At 36.0% G+C, this 24,339-nt stretch overlaps 1 protein-coding gene and 1 long non-coding RNA gene across 2 annotated transcripts in view; both read right to left on the bottom strand.

The window, feature by feature from the left end:
* The window catches only part of LOC133519550 (uncharacterized), a 45,698-nt gene extending 28,771 nt beyond the window's left edge, over positions 1-16,927 (bottom strand). The window contains exon 1 of the long non-coding RNA XR_009799636.1: positions 16,913-16,927. This is a non-coding gene — a long non-coding RNA (uncharacterized LOC133519550). The remainder of the gene's footprint in view (positions 1-16,912) is intronic.
* Positions 1-24,339, bottom strand: part of LOC133519472 (zinc finger protein 239-like) — a 147,524-nt gene that overhangs the window by 57,123 nt on the left and 66,062 nt on the right. Inside the window, exon 2 of the mRNA XM_061853476.1 lies at positions 17,087-17,162. Within this exon, the coding sequence (XP_061709460.1) occupies positions 17,087-17,162 (76 nt within the window). The remainder of the gene's footprint in view (positions 1-17,086; positions 17,163-24,339) is intronic.

Here is a 24,339-nt window from a genome sequence, read left to right as displayed (position 1 = left end):
GTCATACTCTTATCATAGAATTGGTAGATATGTACAAAGAAACAGCGCTATGTTAAGTAGAATCGATTTTTTTTAAGTAGGAGCTAAACGAGCAGAACTCATGAACAGAGTTCGTATCATAAGATTTGTAGATATGTACATAGAAATGGCGCTATGTTAAGTAGAAGTATTTTTTTAAATATAGGAGGCAAATGAGCAGAGCCCATGAACAGAGGTTGTATCATAGGATAAGTAGATATGTACAAAGAAATGGCACTATGTTAAGTAGATTTTTTTTTTAATATATGAGGCAAACGAGCAGTGCCCACGAACAGAGCTCGTATCAGAAGATTTATAGAGATGTACAAAGGAATGGCGTTATGTTAAGTAGAAGTATTTTTTTTTAAATATAGGAGGCAAACGAGCAGAACCCATGAACAGAGCTCATATCATAAGATTTGTAGAGATGTACAAAGGAATGGCGCTATGTTAAGTAGAAGTATTTTTTTAAATATAGGAGGCAAATGAGCAGAGCCCATGAACAGAGGTTGTATCATAGGATAAGTAGATATGTACAAAGAAATGGCACTATGTTAAGTAGAATTTTTTTTTTTTTTTATATAGGAGGCAAACGAGCAGAGCCCACGAACAGAGCTCGTATCAGAAGATTTATAGAGATGTACAAAGGAATGGCGTTATGTTAAGTAGAAGTATTTTTTAAAATACAGGAGGCAAACGAGCAGAGCCCATGAACAGAGGTCGTATCTTAAGATTTGTAGATATGTACATAGAAATGGCGCTATGTTAAGTAGAAGTATTTTTTTAAATATAGGAGGCAAATGAGCAGAGCCCATGAACAGAGGTTGTATCATAGGATAAGTAGATATGTACAAAGAAATGGCACTATGTTAAGTAGAATTTTTTTTTTTAAATATAGGTGGCAAACGAGCAGAGCCCACGAACAGAACTCGTATCAGAAGATTTATAGAGATGTACAAAGGAATGGCGTTATGCTAAGTAGAAGTATTTTTTTTAATATAGGAGGCAAACGAGCAGAACCCATGAACAGAGCTCATATCATAAGATTTGTAGAGATGTACAAAGGAATGGCGTTATGTTAAGTAGAAGTATTTTTTTAAATACAGGAGGCAAACGAGCAGAGCCCATGAACAGAGGTCGTATCTTAAGATTTGTAGATATGTACATAGAAATGGCGCTATGTTAAGTAGAAGTATTTTTTTAAATATAGGAGGCAAATGAGCAGAGCCCATGAACAGAGGTTGTATCATAGGATAAGTAGATATGTACAAAGAAATGGCACTATGTTAAGTAGAATTTTTTTTTTAAATATAGGTGGCAAACGAGCAGAGCCCACGAACAGAACTCGTATCAGAAGATTTATAGAGATGTACAAAGGAATGGCGTTATGCTAAGTAGAAGTATTTTTTTTAATATAGGAGGCAAACGAGCAGAACCCATGAACAGAGCTCATATCATAAGATTTGTAGAGATGTACAAAGGAATGGCGTTATGTTAAGTAGAAGTATTTTTTTAAATACAGGAGGCAAACGAGCAGAGCCCATGAACAGAGGTCGTATCTTAAGATTTGTAGATATGTACATAGAAATGGCGCTATGTTAAGTAGAAGTATTTTTTTAAATATAGGAGGCATAAGATCAGAGCCCATGAACAGAGCTCGTATCAGAAGATTTATAGAGATGTACAAAGGAATGGCGTTATGTTAAGTAGAAGTATTTTTTTTTAATATAGGAGGCAAACGAGCAGAGCCCATGAACAGAGGTCGTATCTTAAGATTTGTAGATATGTACATAGAAATGGCGCTATGTTAAGTAGAAGTATTTTTTTAAATATAGGAGGCATAAGATCAGAGCCCATGAACAGAGCTCGTATCAGAAGATTTATAGAGATGTACAAAGGAATGGCGTTATGTTAAGTAGAAGTATTTTTTTAAATACAGGAGGCAAACGAGCAGAGCCCATGAACAGAGGTCGTATCTTAAGATTTGTAGATATGTTCATAGAAATGGCGCTATGTTAAGTAGAAGTATTTTTTTTAATATAGGAGGCATAAGATCAGAGCCCATGAACAGAGCTCGTATCAGAAGATTTATAGAGATGTACAAAGGAATGGCGTTATGTTAAGTAGAAGTATTTTTTTTAAATATAGGAGGCAAACGAGCAGAACCCATGAACAGAGCTCATATCATAAGATTTGTAGAGATGTACAAAGGAATGTATGACCTATTATTCACCTCGTAAATTATTTGCAGGTGACTAAATAAACACCCTGTATATATTTGTTGTTGTATCAACAAATCAAGCATTTACATTAAAAAAGTGAGTGACATTTAATTAAGTGGAACTGCTGATGAAGACCAGACGGAACACCTCAACTACGCGTATTTCACGTTTGGCGATATCTTCTTCGTTGAGATTGTTCTGCAAGTTATTTTTTAAGCTTCATTTTAGTCAAGATCTATTTCTGATAATGGATCCCAGGAATAATGGATGAAACTCTTCAAATATTTTACATATAGTATATTTTTATATTTGCATTTAAACAGTGCTATTTGGTGAAACGTGTTCATGAAGATTAGAATATAACTTCTCCTTGACAAGTATTTTACGAGTTAGGGCTTAGGTATATTATATGGGCTTACCTATAGGCTATTGTTTTTCATTCAATAGTTTACATATGTGAAAGAGAAAGTATAACAATATGCTTGTTAGACTAAAATAGCTTTAGTTTTGTTAATTTCAAAAACTTAGTAGGTGATAATTATAACATAGGTATAGAATCTTCAAAAATAAAACAGTAGGTACAAAGCAGGTGTTATTGGCCCGTCTTTATATATAAAAAATCGATGGCATGATTCCTAGGAACAGATCTTCGTATGTGTTATAGTTTCAAACTTTCCCATACTGAACGATCTAAATAGGCCACCATGTATACCCTACGGAACATTTTATTTCGTTGGATGAATTTAGGGTGTAGGGGAGAAACTACCCAATTATGAGCTACTTACTGAAAACTATCATTAATAGACAATTGTAAGGATATTTAACATTGCCAAAATAAGGTTAAAGGTGCCCTCTAGTAGTACTTAGTCGATATTGTGATACAATGAATGGTATTATAAACATTTTTCTTTTTTCATATACTATGGACATTCCTCGATGGCACCAAGCTGCAACTGGAAAGCGATGATCACACGGCAAATAAAATCGTGAAGACTGTAGCAGCCACGTCTAAGGAGGATGAATGTATCCACATTCAATATTTTTTATTTATTGTTTGTTTGATATGTAAAAATGCACGTCAATAAGGTGGCAAACTATTATTAACAGAGACCGGAATTATTGTGGCATTCTTGAACTGTCATAGAGAGTTCTCATTTATCGACTTCGGGTACACATATATCCATACAACGTAGAACACAAAATATTAAAAAGTTATAAAGTTAATGGATATTTGACTGTAAAAGAAGTAACTGCTTTTTTGCATTTCTTTTTACTTATTAAAAAATAGCTCTATAGTTAGGGAGTACAAGTCCAGTAAGGGTTGCTAGATAGCATCTCTCCAGCAACTCTTACTGAGTTTCAACATAATTACTTATATTTTCAAGAAATGAGAGGGGTAAAAAATTATAACTAACCATATTATTCTCAAAATGTTGGATTGTTTTAAGCATGACATCAGTGGAATATCATTTTGAGCGCTGGGATTCGGTGGTTAACAGTCATAGTCGGTCTTTCGCATGTATTGCCGTTATTCTTTAAAAACGGATGGGAAAGTTACTTACATTTTATTCACAAGAAATGCAAAGTAATTTAATCATTCAAATTTTGAAATATTTTATCACCTAGGAATGTAAAATTAACGACGACGACGACTTGTGATGATTTTGAAGTTTAAATATTTTTTGGCGTTGGTGTGGTAATTATACATTAATTCATAACGAGTTCAATTATTCACAACCAGTGGCAGTAAATTAAAACACGATCGAAAGGAGTGTTTTAAATCGAAACGAGTTGCCAATTATCTATTCGCACATATACAACGTTTTACAGTACATATGGCACTTTAAATTTTCGACATAGGCGCGTAAAGTGCTAATTAACGCCCCAGTGCGGTAAAGTAGTACCATATGTACTATAAAAAATGTTGTGTTTCAGTCGTTAGAAAAAAATGTTTAACCCTCGTGTCTTCAAACCCCCGAAACGCTCAAGATTTACACTTCTCTAAAATACATAACTGTTTTAGCCAAAAATAATAACTGTTGAACTATATTGAAGGCCCGGTTCACATTGAGTGGCTGCACCACTGTGCACATACAAAGTTTATTCTAACTGTAACTTTTTTGACCACATTATTTTCAATATTTCTCGATTTTTAGCGAGGTAAATTTTTTTTGATGTCATGTACCAAATAATACAAAAAAGGTACTAAAACTGGGAGTAAGCGTCAGGATGTCAGGACCATGATAGCTATTTATATCGTTATAAATAGCTATCATGGTCCTGACATCCTGACACTTACGATACTACAATACAGTAAGGGCTATAACCGCGAACCACTTCATTAGTTCATCTATTCGCCTCTCTATCACTGCGCGATCTTTCTTTGTGCGAAAGAGAGGCACATAGGCTTCCCCTTCCCCTGATGAAATTATGCGTTCCACGTCTTAATCATTAATTTAAGAACAATAAAACATACGAAGAGTATTATTGTATTATTTCAGTAGTTACAGTAATAATAGGCATAAAATAGGGAATATTACGCAAAACTCTGCGTAGAGGGCGTTACTAACGCACACAGGGCCTACCGCGAAATGGAAAATCTAAATTGTGGTTTCTGCCTCCATCATTCTTGCATATTCGATAGACAGAGAGGCATATAGGTAAATAATTTTGTATTTTGTATTTTGTATTTTGAAATTTCGTTTCGCGTTAGACCATCTGTAACCAAAACGCCTTGATGCATCAATGCCATAGTGAAAACTTGTCAAAAAACTGTTTAAGGCATAGTATGCATAAGTTACTCTCAGGTTTATAATATATGCTAGTGCTGCTCTCTACAGCCTGAAAAAATGTATGGCCTATCTATTTCAGGAGAATGCATCGTACGCGAGCAGTTAGCAATAATATCGCCAACGACAGATTGCAAATGAAATATAGGCACCTTTATGAGTAATTCAATAACTGCACTGAAATATGATGTTCGTACTCTCTGCAGGCAGATTTACAGAAGATCAGTTGGACTCTAAATTAAGTAAAAGAAATAGTTTCCCGTAATCTACAAATTTATTAACGAGATATTTCATTATATATAACTTCGTACGAAATGAAAAGTAATATGTGGGAATATGAGAAAAAATTAATATATTTATATTAATTTATAACCTACATGCTCATTAATGAATAATTTTTACAAGCAGTAACATTACTAGATATCTCATTTAATATAATCCGACTAAATTACATTTCCGCAACACCTCCGTATTTCACAAAATAAATCAAGACATTATGCAACTTATATAATTTTGACGTATATATCCGAGTCGCCCGTGTTGCGACCGTTGCGACTTTCATGTAGTAACACCTAACATGGAAAAGTAAATAATAAAGACTGAATCTTCACGGATACCGCGTTGTTCGGGAAATATATATAGGTCAAATAAATACTTAACTAAGTCGCTTGTAATAAACCTTGCGTAGATAGATAGATAGATAGATGTATAAATAGAATACTCTTTATTGGAACACCTCAGTAAAAAATACAAAAGAAAATAAAAAACAAACAATTGATTAAATGTAGAGGCAGACAACAGGCGGCTACGTAACGACTTCTATATACTTATAGTACGTTATTCTTTTGTTATATAATTTATTTCATTGTCAATAATATGATAATCCGACAATATGTACGAAACGGCAGTATTTAGTTCTTAAAGCTCTGCTTCTTCTGAATATTTTTTTATTCCACTTCATTTACTATTAAAATTGGTAACAAATTCTAAGGCAACTTGTCTGGCGCTATCAACTATCTCAAGTAAAATGTGGAGCCAGCGTGACTAAAATAAATATAAGTACTATTTTTTTATTGCTTTCCACAAAACCGGCAATATGTAGAATTGTGTAGCTTTATTTACAGAAATTTGGTTTCATATAGAGATTGGCAGTCATTGTTAATTAACTTCTCTCTGCGCCGAGTAAAATATAACCCGACCAAGTAATGTATTGGCTATACCATCCATATTTAACAAACAAATTTATGACGTTTTGTAACCTTCTTATTTTGGCAAATATATACCGACACATCCGAGCATGCACATTGCGAAGGGTGGTATTCTGGTTTTTCATCTTGGTCCAATGTGTATTTGCGTCTGACATTTTGCTTAATGAGAGAGTGAGACGCAATGCACATTGGACAAAGATCTTAGACTAGTGGAATATCACCCGAAAGGAAGAATTGAGTCACCGGGTGGCCCGGAGGCTCCGGGAAGTCCGATTTTTGCTCATAGCATGACCGGCTAGTCTCCGGTCCGAGCCCGCACCGGGCCACTACAGAGCTCCGGTGATGACGTAATGCTTTCCATAGAAAACGAAGCGCCGGAAGCTCCGGCCCGGCCCTGCCCCTGTGTAGCGTGAGTCAACCTTTAGGCACGAATTACGCCTACCGTCACCATATCATATAATCAAATTATTGATGATGATGTCCTCCCAGACGTATCCGTCGACGATGACAAATTATTACCTACATATCTACTGACGTACAGAGGTTATAGCTGTTATACTTATAAGCTACTTATTGGACACAGCCAGAAACATGAGCTCTCAAGATGGCCATAACATTGCACATTGCATGAGCTTTTTGTAAGATCTACAACAAAAAGTTTTAATTTTAGAAAAAAATCCACATGTTATTGTACGCTTAACAGTCCCCGGCAAGCTCGGCCCAGTTTTAACTTCCCATACAAACGGAGTTTAGTTCTCATTTTAAAACTGCGTGTTGGATGGTAATGAGACTTTGCACATACAATGACATGAAGTATATCTAGTCCTGCAATTAGTTTATGAAACAACACAGTTTAAAAAACAAGTGAAATAGATCAAAAACAAGTTTTGATTGAAAAACTTAAATTCGCTGTATTTTTTTAACTATAGTATCTGAGGTTACATAAACTAATTACAGGACTAGATATACCTTGTCTTATTGTAAGTACAAAGTTTCAGAGCCATCTAGCTAAGTCGTTTTAAAATTAGAGCGTAACTATTATCACGAGCTACTGGGTAGACGCTAAATAAACTGGATTTTTGGTCCGTGGGGCCCCGCAGCACAGGGCCTATACCGGCAATTGGCGAATCGGCTGATGGATGGGACCGGGGATAAGAGAGCTGGCAGCTTCCTCGCCCAACGCTTGAGCATAGCGATCCAGCGAGGAAATGCTGCCAGCATCCTCGGTACCATGCCACGGGGGCCCATTTTAGATTTAGATTTATAGTTTTATATAGTAGTTTTAGTTTAGTTAATTGTATTACGTTTGTAATAAATAACCGGATAATTTAATTTTAATTTAGTTTTATGTAAGTTAACTGGTACTTACGTAGGGTGTAAGAATTATTTTACTGTTACTAACAAAATTTATGGATCTTATCGATCTGAAATAAATGGTTTTTATTTTTATTTTTTATTACGCATCTTTCGTATACACGTCGCAAGATTAAGGGACTCAGAAGCTAATTTTTATGCTACACGGTACCAGTAAGCTATTTTTTTGTTAATAAGAGTACACAGTGAACTTAAATTGTTATTGCGCTATTGAAAACCTAGCTATAAACATATCATATACAACAACTAAGAAGTAGTTATTGCTCATTGTTTCACTCGGTCATGTGCTATGGTATAGAATTTTGGGGTACGGCAGCGGAACGGCAACGGGTATTTAGACTGCAAAAACGTGCAGTACGAACAATATCATACTATCCCTCCGACTCCTCCGCCCGTCAACTGTTTAAAAGTAAAAAAAAATATGCCTTTGACATATCAATATATATATACCACGTTATTAAACACGTCAGAAGTAATTTTCAATTATACCCAAGTAAGGTTTTCAAAAGTACAATGATTGCGAGTAAGAACAAAAACACGTTATCTACAACATGTTGCCGACTAGGTAAATCGTCTAAAATAATATCTGTTAGAGGACCAGTACCCCTAGTGTAAATAAATTCGATTTTGAAACGTGACGTACGCGTTTGCGTTTAGTCTCATTTTGTATTGGATTTAGAAAGAGCGCGCCAAGCGGGACGTTTTGGAAACTCAAAATCCTATACAAAATGAGACTTAACGCAAACGCGTTCGTAACGTTATGATGTCGATAAAATTTACACTATCCCTAGTCTACTACTACAGAAGTCTACAATAAACTACCCAATGACTTAAGGCAGATTGAGTGTGACTCAACCTTTTACAATAAATTAAAAATAAAGTTAACTGCCCCAGATTTTATGACATTAACGAATTTCTTAACTTTTAAATGTAACAATTATAAATCATGTAGCTTAAATAATATTAATGTATGATTTAAATTTTATCCGAATTACTTAATAATTTTAACTTGATATTTTTATTTATTTATATTTGTATCCTTTTACTTTAATGTAATGTAGATCAACTAAATAATTGTAAATTTTATATTTAATTTCATCTGAGTATTTTATTGCCGACATGTAAAATTGTTCTATTTTACCAATAAAAGAGTATGAGTATAGACACATTTAGCTCTCTCTTTCTTTACTCTTTTCTCTCTCTTTACAGCATTCTAAAGAATCATGTAATTATTGTACTCTCACAATTTGCTTTTCACGAAACGATTCAATAAAAACAGTCATACGTCAGTTATAGCAACTCTAAAAAGCTGATTGACCCGTACTTGTACATTAGCGAATTTGCGCAAAAACCTCGTCAGATTAGACTCATCGGGTAATACTTTATTGCGTAGAACTTGCACGCATTCCTTAAGGCGACTGACTATCTCAACGTAAAGACCATCAATTGAATACATCACCGCGATTCGAAGCTACCAACGTTAAACTTTCAACGTAAAATTGATTCCATTTTTATTTCATCAAACTCTTGCCTCTCGCTCGTAAGATATGTTTATAACCGTGTGAGAGACTGGGAGTAACTGGGTTTTTGTGCCTGCGTCTAAACTCAAAATGTTTGAAAAGTTTGACGGAGTTGAGGCTGACCGCAGTCATATAATTTGAGAACGACCCAACTGAGAAAACATTTTTAAGTTCGAATGTTGATGAGAGTAAAAGCGGGATTCGACCATGGTGCGACATTGTGCGGCACAAGCATATTCAGTACAAAAATGCTTGTGCCGCACACTGGTAGAATCCCGCTTTAACATACACTTCTGTCACGATCTTTAGTTCAGTACTTAATTCAAAACCTTTAGACTATGGAGTGACCTTAGGAGAAAAACGACGAGGAGTGACCTTAGGAGAAAAACGACTGTCAGAATGCCCAATGGACTCAAGTCCTTCTATTTTAGCATTGATGCTTTCGTTTGAAAAACAATGATAACTTGAAAAAAAACAGGCACTGTTATCCTTTTTGCTTTTCTCAAGTCTTATTCGACATTCGATATTGGTCCGCACTATGTGAAAACGCTCTTAGCTTCGAAAAACAAATATTCAATGTAACTAATCGCCTTAACACTGCTTCAACATAACCCAGTATAGATCGTGTCATTCACGAAGACACGTGCCTTGACTCGTATTGTCATGTTATTAAAGGTTAGATTTGACAAATCTGTGCGTCATAGTGGATGACACGATCTATACTAGGAATACAGCCATGAGAACCGCGATCGTGGAATCAATTACAAATGCTCGCATAATTACTAATTAAACTTAACGGACCCATTCTCCTTAAACAATTAGCTGGACTCGATGCGATGTGGAACACATCCGAGAGAATGAAGACATAATTTTATTCCCTTTTAGTCTTATGAAGACTTCTGAGGAAAAACGATCAGTCCATTTTAGAGATAACTGACTTTTCTTGCCGCCGTGTGCTTAGTAGATTGTGTCACAACTCACAAGGGACGTAAATGACATTTATGGCAAGGGCGTACATTGAATCCTAAACGAATCCCGAGAGTAGCGAGGGATTCTAAAGTAGAATCCTGAGCGTAATGAGGGGTTGCAGTGTGTTACGTCCAAGATGGAAATAATTTTGCTACCACGTGACACATACTGTTTTTCACATCACCTATGAGGAATTTATGATGTTTAAAAATATTATTTTAGCTAAAAAAAGTATGTAAAAAAATATTAAATGTGTTATTTTGATCCCTCCTAGCAGGGAAGAAAAAGCCCTTTTTCGAATTGATGATGTGAAAAAGTAATTGTTTTTAGAAGATTTTATTTGTTTGGGTCAAATCTTGCGAGCTAAATTAGACCGACTTCTGATTATTGGATTGAAGCCTGAGCTGAAACTTTACATACATATATAAGTTGTGTGACATGGCATATTATGGTACCATCCAGCTGATCTGATGATGGACACAGGAGATGGCCATGGAAACCCTGTTATAAAACAACGCAACCTAATTGCGTTTGTTAGAGCTGTCTCAATGATTATTTTAGTTGCCTGTTAAAATAAAATTATACCTACTCAGCGATAAAGGCTTGTATCGAAAATGAAATGTTTGACAAAAACTTATTAGTTTTTTATTTTTTACGCCTCGTAATAGGTACGTAAAAAGTTAATTACGAACCTTGATTCGTTTTGTTCGTGTGAAACTGGTTTCAGTCACCCAAACGATCCTGAAGAAATATTACGAGCAAAATTATACTAATGTAGTTCTTTATGAATGGTCTGCAATGCGCTAACATTAGTATAAGAGATGATTTAAGAACAGCGAGCCATGCTGTTTAATGTTACTAGTTCACGTAAAACCTGCGTACTTAGATGTGTTTTTTAACCGACTTCAAAAAATCTGCATAGCATGATATGATAGCTTCTCAGTATAGAATATTTAAAAAAAAATCTATACTGAGAAGCTATCATATCATGCTATGCTCATTTTATGAAGTCGGTTAAAAAACAAATCTAAGTACGCATATAGCATGATAGCCTTGCAAATTCAAAACTACAGATTCATAGTGCGGAGCTTATACTAAAAAATAGTTTATATATGACTTTCAAATTGTAGCTAGTTCACCTCGCTACTGAGATGAAAAGAGTTATTCGCAAAATGCGCCACACGAGACCAAAGTTAATTATATATTCCTCTTGTTTTTAACCGACTTCAAAAAAGGAGGATTTTTTTTGTATGTATATTACTCGATATCTCCGAGAATCGTGAACCGATTTTCAATTTTTTCTTTAATCGAACGGGTATAATCCCGAGGTGAAGAGTACGCTCTTTTCTTGAAGGTTTGAAAACTTTGAGAACGTTAAAACGTTGTACAATACACGTGCGAAAAGTCATACTCGTTACGAACTTTCTACTTTTCGCACTCGTATCGTAATGTACTATTACTAACCTAATTAGGTAATGAAACATTATTAATGTTAAGAAAATATTGACGGTACTGTTGTATTACAGGTTACGGTCGGTAAGAAAAGAAGTTATCATGATCGGCTAAGAACTGACTGAAGGCTTGGCTGAATAAGATGATTTGTACACATTATGTTAAGTATATATAGATCAATTTTAGTACAAAAACTTATAACTCTCTTTAGGTATTTAAATAAAAGTAAACAAACAATTTTTAAATTTTCGGGTTCTTATAACATTGATTGGTTAACCAACCAAATACAAAACCGCGTGGATCTGTCACTGAACGACCTGACTTTAACCTACATTGTTTAATCCTGTAATGTTTTCAGGGATAATGTTTTGAGCCATTAATAGTAAAAGCTAGGCTAAGGTTTAATTTAGGACTTTCATATTCATATTTTCAATTTCAATTAATTAATTTATTTTTATTCATCATTAATTTATTGACATTCCCGTTATTGTGTATCGTACTAACCATATATTTTAAGATATAACATTTTTACTAACAATAATGATCTCAGTTGGTCTCTCAATAAATGAAATTGAAATATCATTTGTAGGTACTTTATGATTTGTACAAAAAATAGTTTTAAAAATTTGTTCTTTATACAACTAGATAAAAGATTAATTTGCACTGCCCTACCAGGGCGCCATGTGTTCCACAAATGTACCATGTTTGACAATAAACGATTCTATTCTATTTTTACTTTACTTTTATTTAAATACCTAAAGATACAGAGTATAGCTACCTTCTTTTAGACAATCGTCAATCACTTACGCAACTTTTTTACCATCCACACTGAAAGAAATGTTTGCATAACTGTAACAAAATTTTGGTTACTGTTTACACAAAAATTGGGACTTGCGAACTATGTGTTATATGTTACAAAACCGTGTTTGGCTATCAGTGTTCAGGTACTGGGTATACACTACAAAATAAGTTTGTAAATTTATGCAAAGTTTATTTTCTTATAACCGTAGTTTAGTTATTTAGTAAAGTTACAAAACCAGTTCGGCTATCTATTTTTTTCAGTGTACCTGAAATAAATTGGTAGACGTATAACACATAAATCGTGGCCGTTAATTAGTTGCCACAACAAAGTAGAAAATATTTACGTCAACGTTCTACTAGTACAAACGACGTAAATAAATCGTGAGGCTAATTAATAGCCAATGTTTTACCACCTACCCTAACGAGCCTTTGTACACGGAATTAGGCCACATATCGCAAGAAAACATCGAGACTTTTCACATTGGTGGCTTTCTTTATGACTGTTGTTTTTATTTATGTTAAGAAATATTAGCTATGTTAACATTGTTGAACAACATTGTTGGGGCTAGTTAGTTCAAGTAGCCCCGATAATGAGTGCTCAATAAATTTCAAACTTATACAAGAATAATATGTAGCTTTAACGGAATTCCGCTCATTTTCGAGTTTCAGATTAGATTTTTTTTATGATAGACACCCGCAACAACAGAGGGGTTGTAAGTGCATTGCCGGCGTTTAAGATGTGAGTACACTATTTTCTTAAAGGTTTAAAAGTCGTATCGGTCCGAAAATACCGCAGGCGATAGTTCTTTCCACAGTCTTTGATAACCATACAAAGAAACCAAAGTTTTCCAGCATTTAAATCACTAATTACTATCATCTTGTGCCAAAGCAAGCCACTGGAAGCTTGGGAAAATGTGCTTTCTGCCTCTCTATCCGACTCATCTAACAAATCCCGGCAGCTCTCCTCTATATCTCGATATTTTTAAAATTTTGTGAGCAGGATCGATAATTACTTAATTACCCATTTTTTTTTAATTTTCGGGCTTTTTACAAAAATATGTGCTCACATACTCACTATTACTATATGAGAAGTGTACATAATTAAGTCCGATTTGTCAGTAAATAAATAAATAAATACTATAGGACATTCTTACGCAAATTGACCCACGATAAGGTCAAGAAGACTTGTGTTGTACTACTCAAACAACGATACAAATACGTTATTTACGTATTACATAGAAAACATCTGCATACACGCTAAATAAATGCCCGGAATTCGAACCCAGGACCATCGGCTTCATAGGCAGGGTCACTACCTCACTACCTACTAGGCCAGACCGGTCGTCTACGGTAAAATACGATAACATCTTTATATACCTTCACATATTTGTCAAAACCTGCGTGTGTTGTCGTCAACTTTCCAGCAACTTCGTTGACTGGTGCCTCAACATGCATGTGCACGTCAAAATAGTTTTACTAAACATTTCCATCTCGAATTCCAAATTTAAATGGAAATCCGTTATACGCATTTTCCGCATGCATCGAATGCCCTCGACATCAGAATCCGTTGACACCTGATTTTCCACGCTAGCGCCCTTAACCGAGCACATCACTCCAATCTAACTAACCAAAACAACCGATGTTCCATACAAACGTAACACACTTAAGCCCTTTCAGTTTTGCGGTACAGTACAGGGTTGCATATAGCAAAGTTAAATATGCATGCGCCAATTAAATAAGCAATCTTATTTCGAGCTCGTAAGGTGCATTTTGCTAGTTAACTTTGTTTGACAGATGCAAAGTTATAGTGGTGTAAGGTTGTGACATATGCTTCAGGTGACAAGTGATTTGTATGGGCGTAAATGGATGAAGGTGTGCTGACTAGTTGCAGTATTTACATGACGAGATATTTAAAATGAATATAGCCATATATCTGTCTGAAAAATAAACGCTTTTTAGCGATAAGACCGCAACCTTAACTTTTTTGCTTCTGGCAGCTTCGTTTCAATAAGTAAAACCGTATAATAACTAAAATTGACTTAACATGCCATTTCAATTTCTAATAGTAAATAGTAGACTGTCACAAGAGAGAGAAAATTATTACTTATTTACGTCAAGGGCGTACACGAAACGTCCTGAACGAAGCGAATGGCCGGGTGCAGACGGCTTGGCGGGAAAATAAAAACGATCGCAGCGCTTGATGTGGCCAAAGTTGGCGACAAATGTCGCGGTGTATGGGTACTTCTCAGTTAGGTAGTATGTTCGCGATAAACTCAAAAACTTCTGAACGGATTTTCATGTGGTTTTCACTTATTAATAGAGTGATTCTTGAGGAAGGTTTAGGTGTATAATTTGTTAAGGTTTTGTGTAAATTGGTTGAAATATGACGATGTTTGCTAAAGATGTCGGAAAAAATCACGCTGTCTAAGAGCTTTATTCGAAAACGCTGCCTAATCCGTTTAAGATATAACAACACAATGTACGGTAGGATTGTCTCTCGTTGGTTGGTCTACAAAAAAGTCCGCGATGGTATATATCTATCTTTTAAGGATAACTTACTATACCCATTCTTAACTTATAAAAAAAGATCACATACTTATAATCTGGTATTTGCAAAGCTATTTACACGAATATAATATTAATCATTAACAAATTAAATACGTTAGTTACATTCAGCATTTCATACAGATTTTATATAAATTGAATCGAAATATGTTTAAAATAATTTTAATATGTTCAGTCTTACGAGAATAAAAAAATAAACGTAAAGGCTAAACATTTTATCTAGCTTATGTCAACACAGAATTAATGCTTGCTTTTAATATAATATGCATAATATAGTATGATAACATTAGGCGATTTTAATAATAGTTATAATATAGGTGTACCCCTTACATTTAATTAAAGTGTCAAAAGGGCATCTACGTGTTGGCTTCGGCTCCGCGCACGCCTCCCAAAGGTCCGGAATACCATTGTTCCGTGATGGGAAAGACATACAAGTAATAATATCAGTTACTGAAAGACCGTCAAAATCATACTTTTGGGGCGTAGAGCCAGACGCATAGACTTTGACCAAGCTAACTTGGCAGCAATTTTGATAGCACAGACTGTGCAAGTGTTATTTTCAACGTCAATCTTCTATGAAATTATCAATTATCTCCTCATCTTCATTCTGTCTGTCGTCTGTCAAGTCAAGCGTGTGGCCGAGAACGATGACGAACGAGGTAATATAATCGTACTGTAGGAGTAAGTTGCTGTTTAAAATCCATAAAAAGGATAACGTTTTATATTTGAAAACATCATACGTATTCCCTGAAAGAACATCACAAGGTATGCTATAAAAACACAACAAAACATAATTTTTTTTCTATAATATGTAACGAAAGATCAACGAATAATATTGACATAATAGTATTAAATACACAAATAATTCTTACTATTTTCAGTAAACCTAAAAACCAAATGTGTTTAACCTTAGAAACGAATAGATTTTACGCATTAAACTGCATTACAAAAAATGTTTTTAAAGGAGATAACCTTTATTTTGTTGCGCTCATTATACTTGAGCGCCTACCCAGTTGCTAACGCTAGGCGGTGCTGCCATCGTGCACCCGGCCACAAGAGATTCTAATCAGTGAGGGATTCAAGTGTTAACGCCCAAGATGGAAATTATTTTGCTACCATGTGATGTAACACATACTGTTTTTCACATTGCTCATTAGGAAATTGTTATATTCCGAAATATTATTTACCCAAAAGAATAATAGTATGCATAAAAGAGAAACAATCGTGAAAAGTGCCACTTTGATCCCTCCTAGCGGGGAAGAAAAAGCCCTTTTCGCATAGGAGATGTGAAAATTTACTTTGCATTCAACCAAAAAACTACAAACACTTAAAAAGTGACGAAGAAAAGAAACACTAAAGACTAAAGCTTAGGAGCCGTCATCATGTAAAGGAGTAAAGACACTAAAATTAAGGAGGAATAAAGCACATAATGATTGTTTCTACGTACTCTTACTAAGTACCAGTATGTATTGAAGTTTAGAAACAACTGAAATATCATTTACTAAATCCAATCATTCAACAAAATATTGATGATTATTATGTGTAACTGTTCACAACCTGATTACCTTCAAAATGTAACATGAAATAAACCTTAAATTCATTTTGATCTTTAGTAATATTTGAGTAGATGGGCTACAAAACTTGAAGCATTTTGTGGTGGCTCAAGTTTTTATTGGGATTTGCTAATATTCAAACCTATAATTATACCTAGTCATCATCTTTAAACTTATGTCATTAGTAATAGAGGTCACGTCTATTGGGCATCGTCAAGGCAAGCACTGGCTACGACGTTTAGCTCATAACAAGTTTGCCCTATTTGGCCGGTATCAGAACTTGCATGCAATATTCGATACATTGCTAAGTACAATGCTTTCAGTCGATCGACCAAATACAGCAATGTAACGAAAATCGAACCGTCTAAACGGGGTTTAAGTTAGTAGCAGTAGATAATAATCTTTTTAGATTCTCACTTGTTTAGTTTGCACGCGACATACCGTATAACCCTTCTGACTGTACGCACGCGCTAGCGGCCGAAAGCGTCCAAATCCATTTAGATATTACATGTATTCGCCTGTTTACGACTCCCAAACATCTCCAAATAAGCAATAATCTAATGGATTAAAACACAATGCAGATTCCATGCAAAAATATTCAAAGTAGACAGTTACGACGGCCATGTTCGGAGACACGCACGCCGTCTGGCGGACGCAGATGGAACCAACTGACGTCTGCAGCGCCATCGCGCTACAACTGCATTCAGCCCGCATCTCTCACTAAACCCGCACTCATTTACATTCATAAACACTTAACACTTTAGTTTTTTTAAACGGGAAAACACTTCACTGTTTCACGCGCGATAATTAGTTAAAACTAATTGACGGAGCTATGTCTTCTACGACAGCAGACCGGCGAATGAAATCCTCCACCATGTTGTTACGGAATTTTATACTCCATCCGAGCCACCAGAGCCTCCAAGTTTGCCTCCTTCAAATTCGTTATGCATACAGCACCAAGGGCTGTTGAATACCGTTCGCGTTTATTTATGAACACGCAAACTTCTGGTGCCAGTCCACCGGGCAGCCTCCGGCTCCACAATGCATGCGATCGCTGAAAAAGCCCTTTTTATGTATTCAACTTCACTCTAGCTCATCTGCAAGTCGTATTATGGATCTAATTAACAAGTTAATATGGATGGAACGCCGCGGCTGCGCAGAGCGGTCGAATCTTCAAACCATCTGACTGCAGCTGATCAGTCAGTTTGAAACTTAAACTATTTACCTGTATCAAGCTTAAAGCGAACGATTGCGACTTTGCAATGGTAAGAAGCGTTCAGAAATTCCGCCCCGCCTGTCTCCCCCATCACAAAGTATAATGATATCGTCGCCCGCGTTATTATGGAGTCGTCATAAATATTTCATGGCGGGCAGTAATGGGCAGCGGCCGGTGGTCGAAGACACCGTTACGCGGCATTACGTATCTAATCCAGAGAAATCGATGATCAGACGCGGGTATCCTGCAGAATGAGACTGGACTATGCTCCGCTGCGGTTTCCTTAACGACCACACAAGCGCTTTCCGTCGTTATTTTTCTACTTTGCGCTTCAAATTCACGCAAATAGTACACCGTGAGAGCATTTGGAAACTAGTTTGTACTTTATTGCAAGGAAATAAGGTATACAATTGAATATTGTTAAGTTCAAATTAAGAGAAAATGCAAAACCTGCTTAGCTTACAAATAGAAAGAAAGGTTGATAGGTAGCGAATACCTTTTGGCATTAAGTCCGCCTTTTGTACGATAAGTTTTCTTTTTGTGCAATAAAGTTTAAATAAATAATTGTTAAAATTTGTTTTGCAAGGGGGCAAAGTTGTTGTTTAACCGCTCGTGGTAATATTGATACCCGAGCAAGTGAAAGATTCCAAAATTGAACCACGAGCAAGTCTTTCACCGTTTATTGTCCCTACCTGCAAAAGAAAATAAACATCAACGTTTTTGTGAGATACAATAGATAACCATAGAACCAGATGAAGATTATCTAACATCTCCTTATATGTGCAATCTTTTCCGGTCGTTCAATAATAGCACCTGAGATCCAATAGATAAACGTTAGATCAATGGAGATACTATCTCATTGATCTGTCTTGAAATATTATCTATGTTTAATTCAAGGATCAAAGAATTTATCGGAAGTCATGAAAGAAGTTGGTCCTAAGTCAACTTGTTTGTCTTGCTAGACTGAGAGGTAGATTAATTGAATAGTCCATGGTACTGATGTAACATCACAGGTAAAGAGAGACTGAAGTCAGGAGTGTTAGGATTTTCTGAAAAACATTTTGTTGAGATTGCGACATTTGTGACGTAATGTAGCATTTAGCGACATACTTCATATAACAACGTTTTCATTCCTCGCATTCAAGCGCGCGCGCCGGCGACCCTGCCGAAGAAAGGACGCACCTCAAGGACACTTTTCGAAAATGAGCCAATCAGGAGAGAGCTGGCGTCGCCCGTGCGACGCCATCTTTCTCTAGGCTAGTTGCGGAGTTAGTTGCTAGACCGCCGCGTTTAAGTCATGACCGTGTGTTTAAATGTCATAATTGATGTGAAGTGTAATCGGCTTATTAGTGAATAAACCTAAGTGCTCTATATTACATTGTGTTATTTGTTAACCTAGCGACAGATTTCCTTAACATTCAATTAATTTTTAACAAGCAGAAATGTCTACGAACGATGCTATTAAGCTTAGAATAAATTTAAAAGTGGAAAAATTACTTGAACTCACGGCATCTGGATCGATACTCCAGCGCTCTGCCATCTGAGCCACCAAGACCTCATCCATAGACAGCAAATTTTCCACCATATGGGTCTAGGGGACCCTAGCGACATCTACCGACCATCTACCATCTTAAAGCCCTTGGTGGGCTTCTACGTGTTGGATCTATATCCCCAAATCCAAGGAAATACAATACAATAAAAATCCTCTTTATTGCACAAACCACAAAATAAATTTACAAGGAGCACACATAATATATAAAGACAAAGTCAACAAAACAGCAATAATAGGTTAATGATTAGATCAGATCCATACCTAATCTAGATCTAATTAAATAAATAAATAAAATATTATAGGACATTATTACACAAATTGACTAAGTCCCACAGTAAGCTCAGTAAGGCTTGTGTTGAGGGTACTTAGACAACGATATATATAATATATAAATATTTATAAATACTTAAATACATAGAAAACACCCATGACTCAGGAACAAATATCCATGCTCATCACACGAATAAATGCCCTTACCAGGATTTGAACCCGGGACCATCGGCTTCATAGGCAGCGGCGGTATTATGGTTCCATTTTTACCACTTGTCACTATGTCCGTCACTTTCGCGCTTACATATTTGTTAGAACGTGACATTCATGGTGACAAATGATAAAGAGCCGACCATCTTAGCCCAGAAGGGTCACTACCCACTAGGCCAAACCGGTCGTCAATTATTAAGAGCTTATTATTAAAATTAGAATACGCCTGTTTGGCACTGAAACGTTTTTTTTCTGTATACCTTAACGTGGCTGGGGTGTTTAAGCTAAGTACTTATGTAAATTCCTACTTCTCATTTGTAAATACACGTAACATACATTAACTTTTCCATCCAGGCAATGTGGGTCTCAATAAAATTTTACATTATTATTCAATTGCCCAAAAAGGCATTCGGGATACAGAAACCATTCCTTTTTGTTGCTGGTTTTTGCTTCACCCTTTGCCCTTAAATTTGGAGGTTTGGATCAAACATTTATTAATTATGTGCATTAATTTACCGCAAACTGGCCTGGAATATTGCGACATTTTACTTTTGTGGGTTTAGGTTTCATTAAAATGGCATAAAACTGGGATATATAAATGTGAAACGTATGACAATTTAGAAAAAAAAAAATAAGTACGAGGAAAGTTTCTCATTAAATTCAACATGTACAGTCAAATAATTTAATTTCCGTATCATTTCGTGTCTTGTATGTATGTATGTATGTATCAACTCTTTATTGTACAAAACACATATATACAAAAACGGTACAGGATAGGCAGTACAAAGCCGAACTTATCCCTTTAAGGGATCTCTTCTCACAGTCTTCTCACACAGTTTGTCAGTTCTTGTCACAGTGACAATCAAAAATACATTTTGCTTAATATCCTAAAACCCAATTCTGTAAAAGGTAAACACATAATTCGCAAGTCCATTTTTTGTGTAAGAAGTATCCAAATATTTTGTTACTTTAATGTAAACATTGCTTTTAGAGAGAGCCACATGGCATAATACCTGTGTTTCAAGTCTAAAATTTGAGGCCTTTTTCTGTTTGAGATTTTGAATATAATAACTGTTATAAAACTTAGAAACATGAAAACCAGTCGGTCAAAACTTGACCTGCACTAGTTTACCCATACCGAAAGATGTCGAAGCATGAAAATGATAATGTTTATTTGGTTAACAAATAAATTATAATTATAATATAATGGCTGGAATTTCCTAGTAGATGAATGTATACATCTGTGTCAGGAAACCCCGCTCTTCCGTTTAAGCTTTACAATAGCTGTTTCCGAAATAAACTAGGTACATATTTGCGAATTGTATTTCATAGTACATAATAACAATTTCACCGCATATACGCAGTGATGCGAACTTATAAGTTGCATCGTCGAATATTCTTGTGTTTTATCTCAACCTACTTTCTGAAAATCAGTAGCAAAAGGCTGAAAGAGCACCTATTTGTGATTTGCATGTAGTTGCTATTGACTTTCAAATCCACGCTTGCCCTGCTTCACAAAAATAAATGCTTCTCAGAGACACAGAAACACAAAGTTACCAGCCAGTTGGGGGCTCTCTATCTCCACGGAGGGGCTTAGTAAAATAGGGTAAATAAGTTTCTTTTTTCGAACTGTCAAAACGATTAGCCACTATGGAATTTATATGAATATTGCACATGTGACGTCACGGTCAAGTCACCTACTTATAAGCCACGAAATGGTCCCGACTCAGCGTTGTGCTAGCGCTGGCATTTAAAGCAAATAATAATTAATTTGAGAGCGTTGAGAAGTGTGTGTGGTGTAAAATTACAAGATAGAATTAGGAACAGTGTGATACGGGAAAAGTGTGGACTGAACGAAGGTGTAGTAACGAAAATTGAGAAAGGTATGTTGAGATGGTTTGGACACGTGGAAAGAATGAGTGAAAGAAGGTTAACAAAAAGAGTGTATAAAGGAGAAGTAGAAGAGGGAGCTGGAAGGGGTAGACCTCGGCGGACTTTCTCTGATCAAATCGGGGAAATCCTGAAGAAAGGCCAGGTCAAGAGCACCCTAAACCGATGAGCGTGTATGAGGAATGTCATGAAAGTGAAGGAAGCGAAAGAGGTATGTCAGGATCGTAGCAAGTGGAAATCCGTGGTCTCTGCCTACCCCTCCGGGAAATAGGCATGATTATATGTATGTATGTAATAATTAAAAACGAGAGGATTTTTGTTTTGTTTGTACTTGTTGTATGATGTTACAATTAATAAGTGATTTAATTGTATACGTATTCTATCGTTGTAAATTCTAAATTGATAATGGTTGTCCATTATCACACACGGTTATTAATGCGGTGGTTATGGCGCTGCGGACAGGATGCATATATTTCTTTTTCATCTTACTCGTTACTTAATTCTATTTCTATCCCTTTCATTCGATCAATCATTCTTCTCTTTCTTTCTGATGTATATTCAAGCATACTGTCTCTTTCACGCAATACGTTTCTTTCTATACAGCACCTTACAATAGGGCAGTAGGTACTAATGGTGAAGTCGGTAGCTGTCTAAAATCCGGGCATCAACATTAATTTTGACATTTGCAACAGTTATACAGTCACCAACAATGTTTCGCCGGAATAGAAGTACTCATAACGCTAGCGGAGTCTGAATCCGAATGTTACCTTTAGGCTAATCGTATGCTGAGACGCAGGCGACGCAGTTCCGCGCATCGCGGGGCAGAGCATGTCCCATGAGCAGGACCCGGGTATGTCCTTAAACTACGTCCACAAGAGAGGTATGGGCATTGTAAATATCATCTCGCTCTGTGTGGTAGGGCACAGCACCGCGGATGTCATTCCAGATCTAGAGCAGAGGCCAACTGGGGAAGTACCTCCACCTTACAGAAAATCGCAGCCAAACAACACTAGACCCTACTCATAGTGTTGTGTTCCTGCCGGTGAGTAAGGTTGCCAGAGCTCAACGAGGGTGGGAAGGGGTTAGGGTCGGCAATGCGCATGTAACTCCTCTGGAGTTGCAGGCGTACATAGGCTACGGATACTGCTTACCATCAGGCAGGCCGTATGCTTGTTTGCCACCGACGTAGTATAAAAAAAAGAGCAGATTTTGTAAAGTATGGAACGTACTTTAGCAACGCACACTGCGGCTTCGTTGTCTGCGTCTCAGCATACGCTTTAGCCTTATGGACGCCTCGCCACTGCAGTCCGTATTATTCTTATCGTCCCTGTGCCCGGTACGAGGCGCTATCAAAGTCTCCCTGTCTAATTACGCTGGACGGTCCTTTGATCAGTTACTTCGATCGGACGCCGTGGACACACGAGCGAGAGGGACATCTACTTATTCAAATTAATTATTTTTCTAACAAATATATGTTTATTATCAACTATAAACTGGGACTTGATGGCGTATAATTTAAAACTTAATATTAACTTGAAGTAGTCAATAATGTGTAAAAATCGTGAATGTTTAAATGAATATATGTTCCACGGGAATTTTGCTCTGACTACTAGAGGTTTTATTGTTCTGCCGAAAACATATTATAGCATGCCAAATTATAAGAAATGTTCTGAAATGTTTTGAATGTGTATCTGGATTTATAAACCGATTTTATAGTTGTGTGGTTCAACACAGCTTCAATGTCATCCAAAAAATATATAAGTAGCGCGACGAATTTCGAACTTCGCACTTATTCATATTGTACTTGTAGAATCACTAAAAAATATAATTTATAATCTTGAATCAAAACCCATACCTATTTACGTGTGTACAAGATCCACAAATCTAAATTTTAAGATTTACTTACAAAATTTCACCTGAACTCACTTCAATCGCTCTCAACACAAATTCCACATTTTCACCTACCTACAATCCAAACCCGATTTAGAAAAGTTTCCTCAAAATTCGCGTCCGCTCCGCTCGAGTGCAAGGAGCTTTCGAGTTCTACACGATTCCTTTGACGCCCGAAACTTGTTAGAGTCCGTATTAAAATTCAAAAACGTCGCACAACTCCTGAACATTATGCAGGAGGCCAATTCCGATCGTCGTTTCTTTTTAATCTGTTATGAATATAATGCTAGCTGTCAACAGTGACATATCTGGTTGAAAAAATTACACTGGAAATTGGACCGATTTATATTCGTTTGTCGAATTTCGATATAATTTCGCAGATAGTTTCCTATTCTGTACAATATAAGCGACATTTCATTATTTTCCTAAAAATCTTCCTTTGAGTTACAAAAACTCATGGTATTTGCGTTACTCAATAGAAATTACATAGGCAATTTTGTTGCGGAACACGTTTGGTTTCGTATTTATTTCGCCCAGAGGAGAAGCTCTTCAAACCAGCTCAATTGTATCCGTATATTTAACGAAAAAACAATCTACAACAAAAAATCAATTGGTTCAAATCATACTAATAACAAAATTATAACAATAAATTACTAGATATCCGAATTGGCCTCTTGAACATTATGCAGGGATTTGAATAACGATTTTGTTTGTACCTAAGGTAATGTATGCGAAGATTGGAGTTTGTAATGTGATTTTTGGACTTAAATGGTTTTAAACTTTACTTTGTGGGTGTTTTATGTAACCGAATTTATGGTGCAGGACGCTGGGGCAAATAAG

This window comes from Cydia pomonella, chromosome 7, assembly GCF_033807575.1.
Source record: "Cydia pomonella isolate Wapato2018A chromosome 7, ilCydPomo1, whole genome shotgun sequence".
Taxonomy (NCBI): Eukaryota; Metazoa; Arthropoda; class Insecta; order Lepidoptera; family Tortricidae; genus Cydia; species Cydia pomonella.
This window is presented reverse-complemented; position numbering and strand designations above follow the sequence as displayed.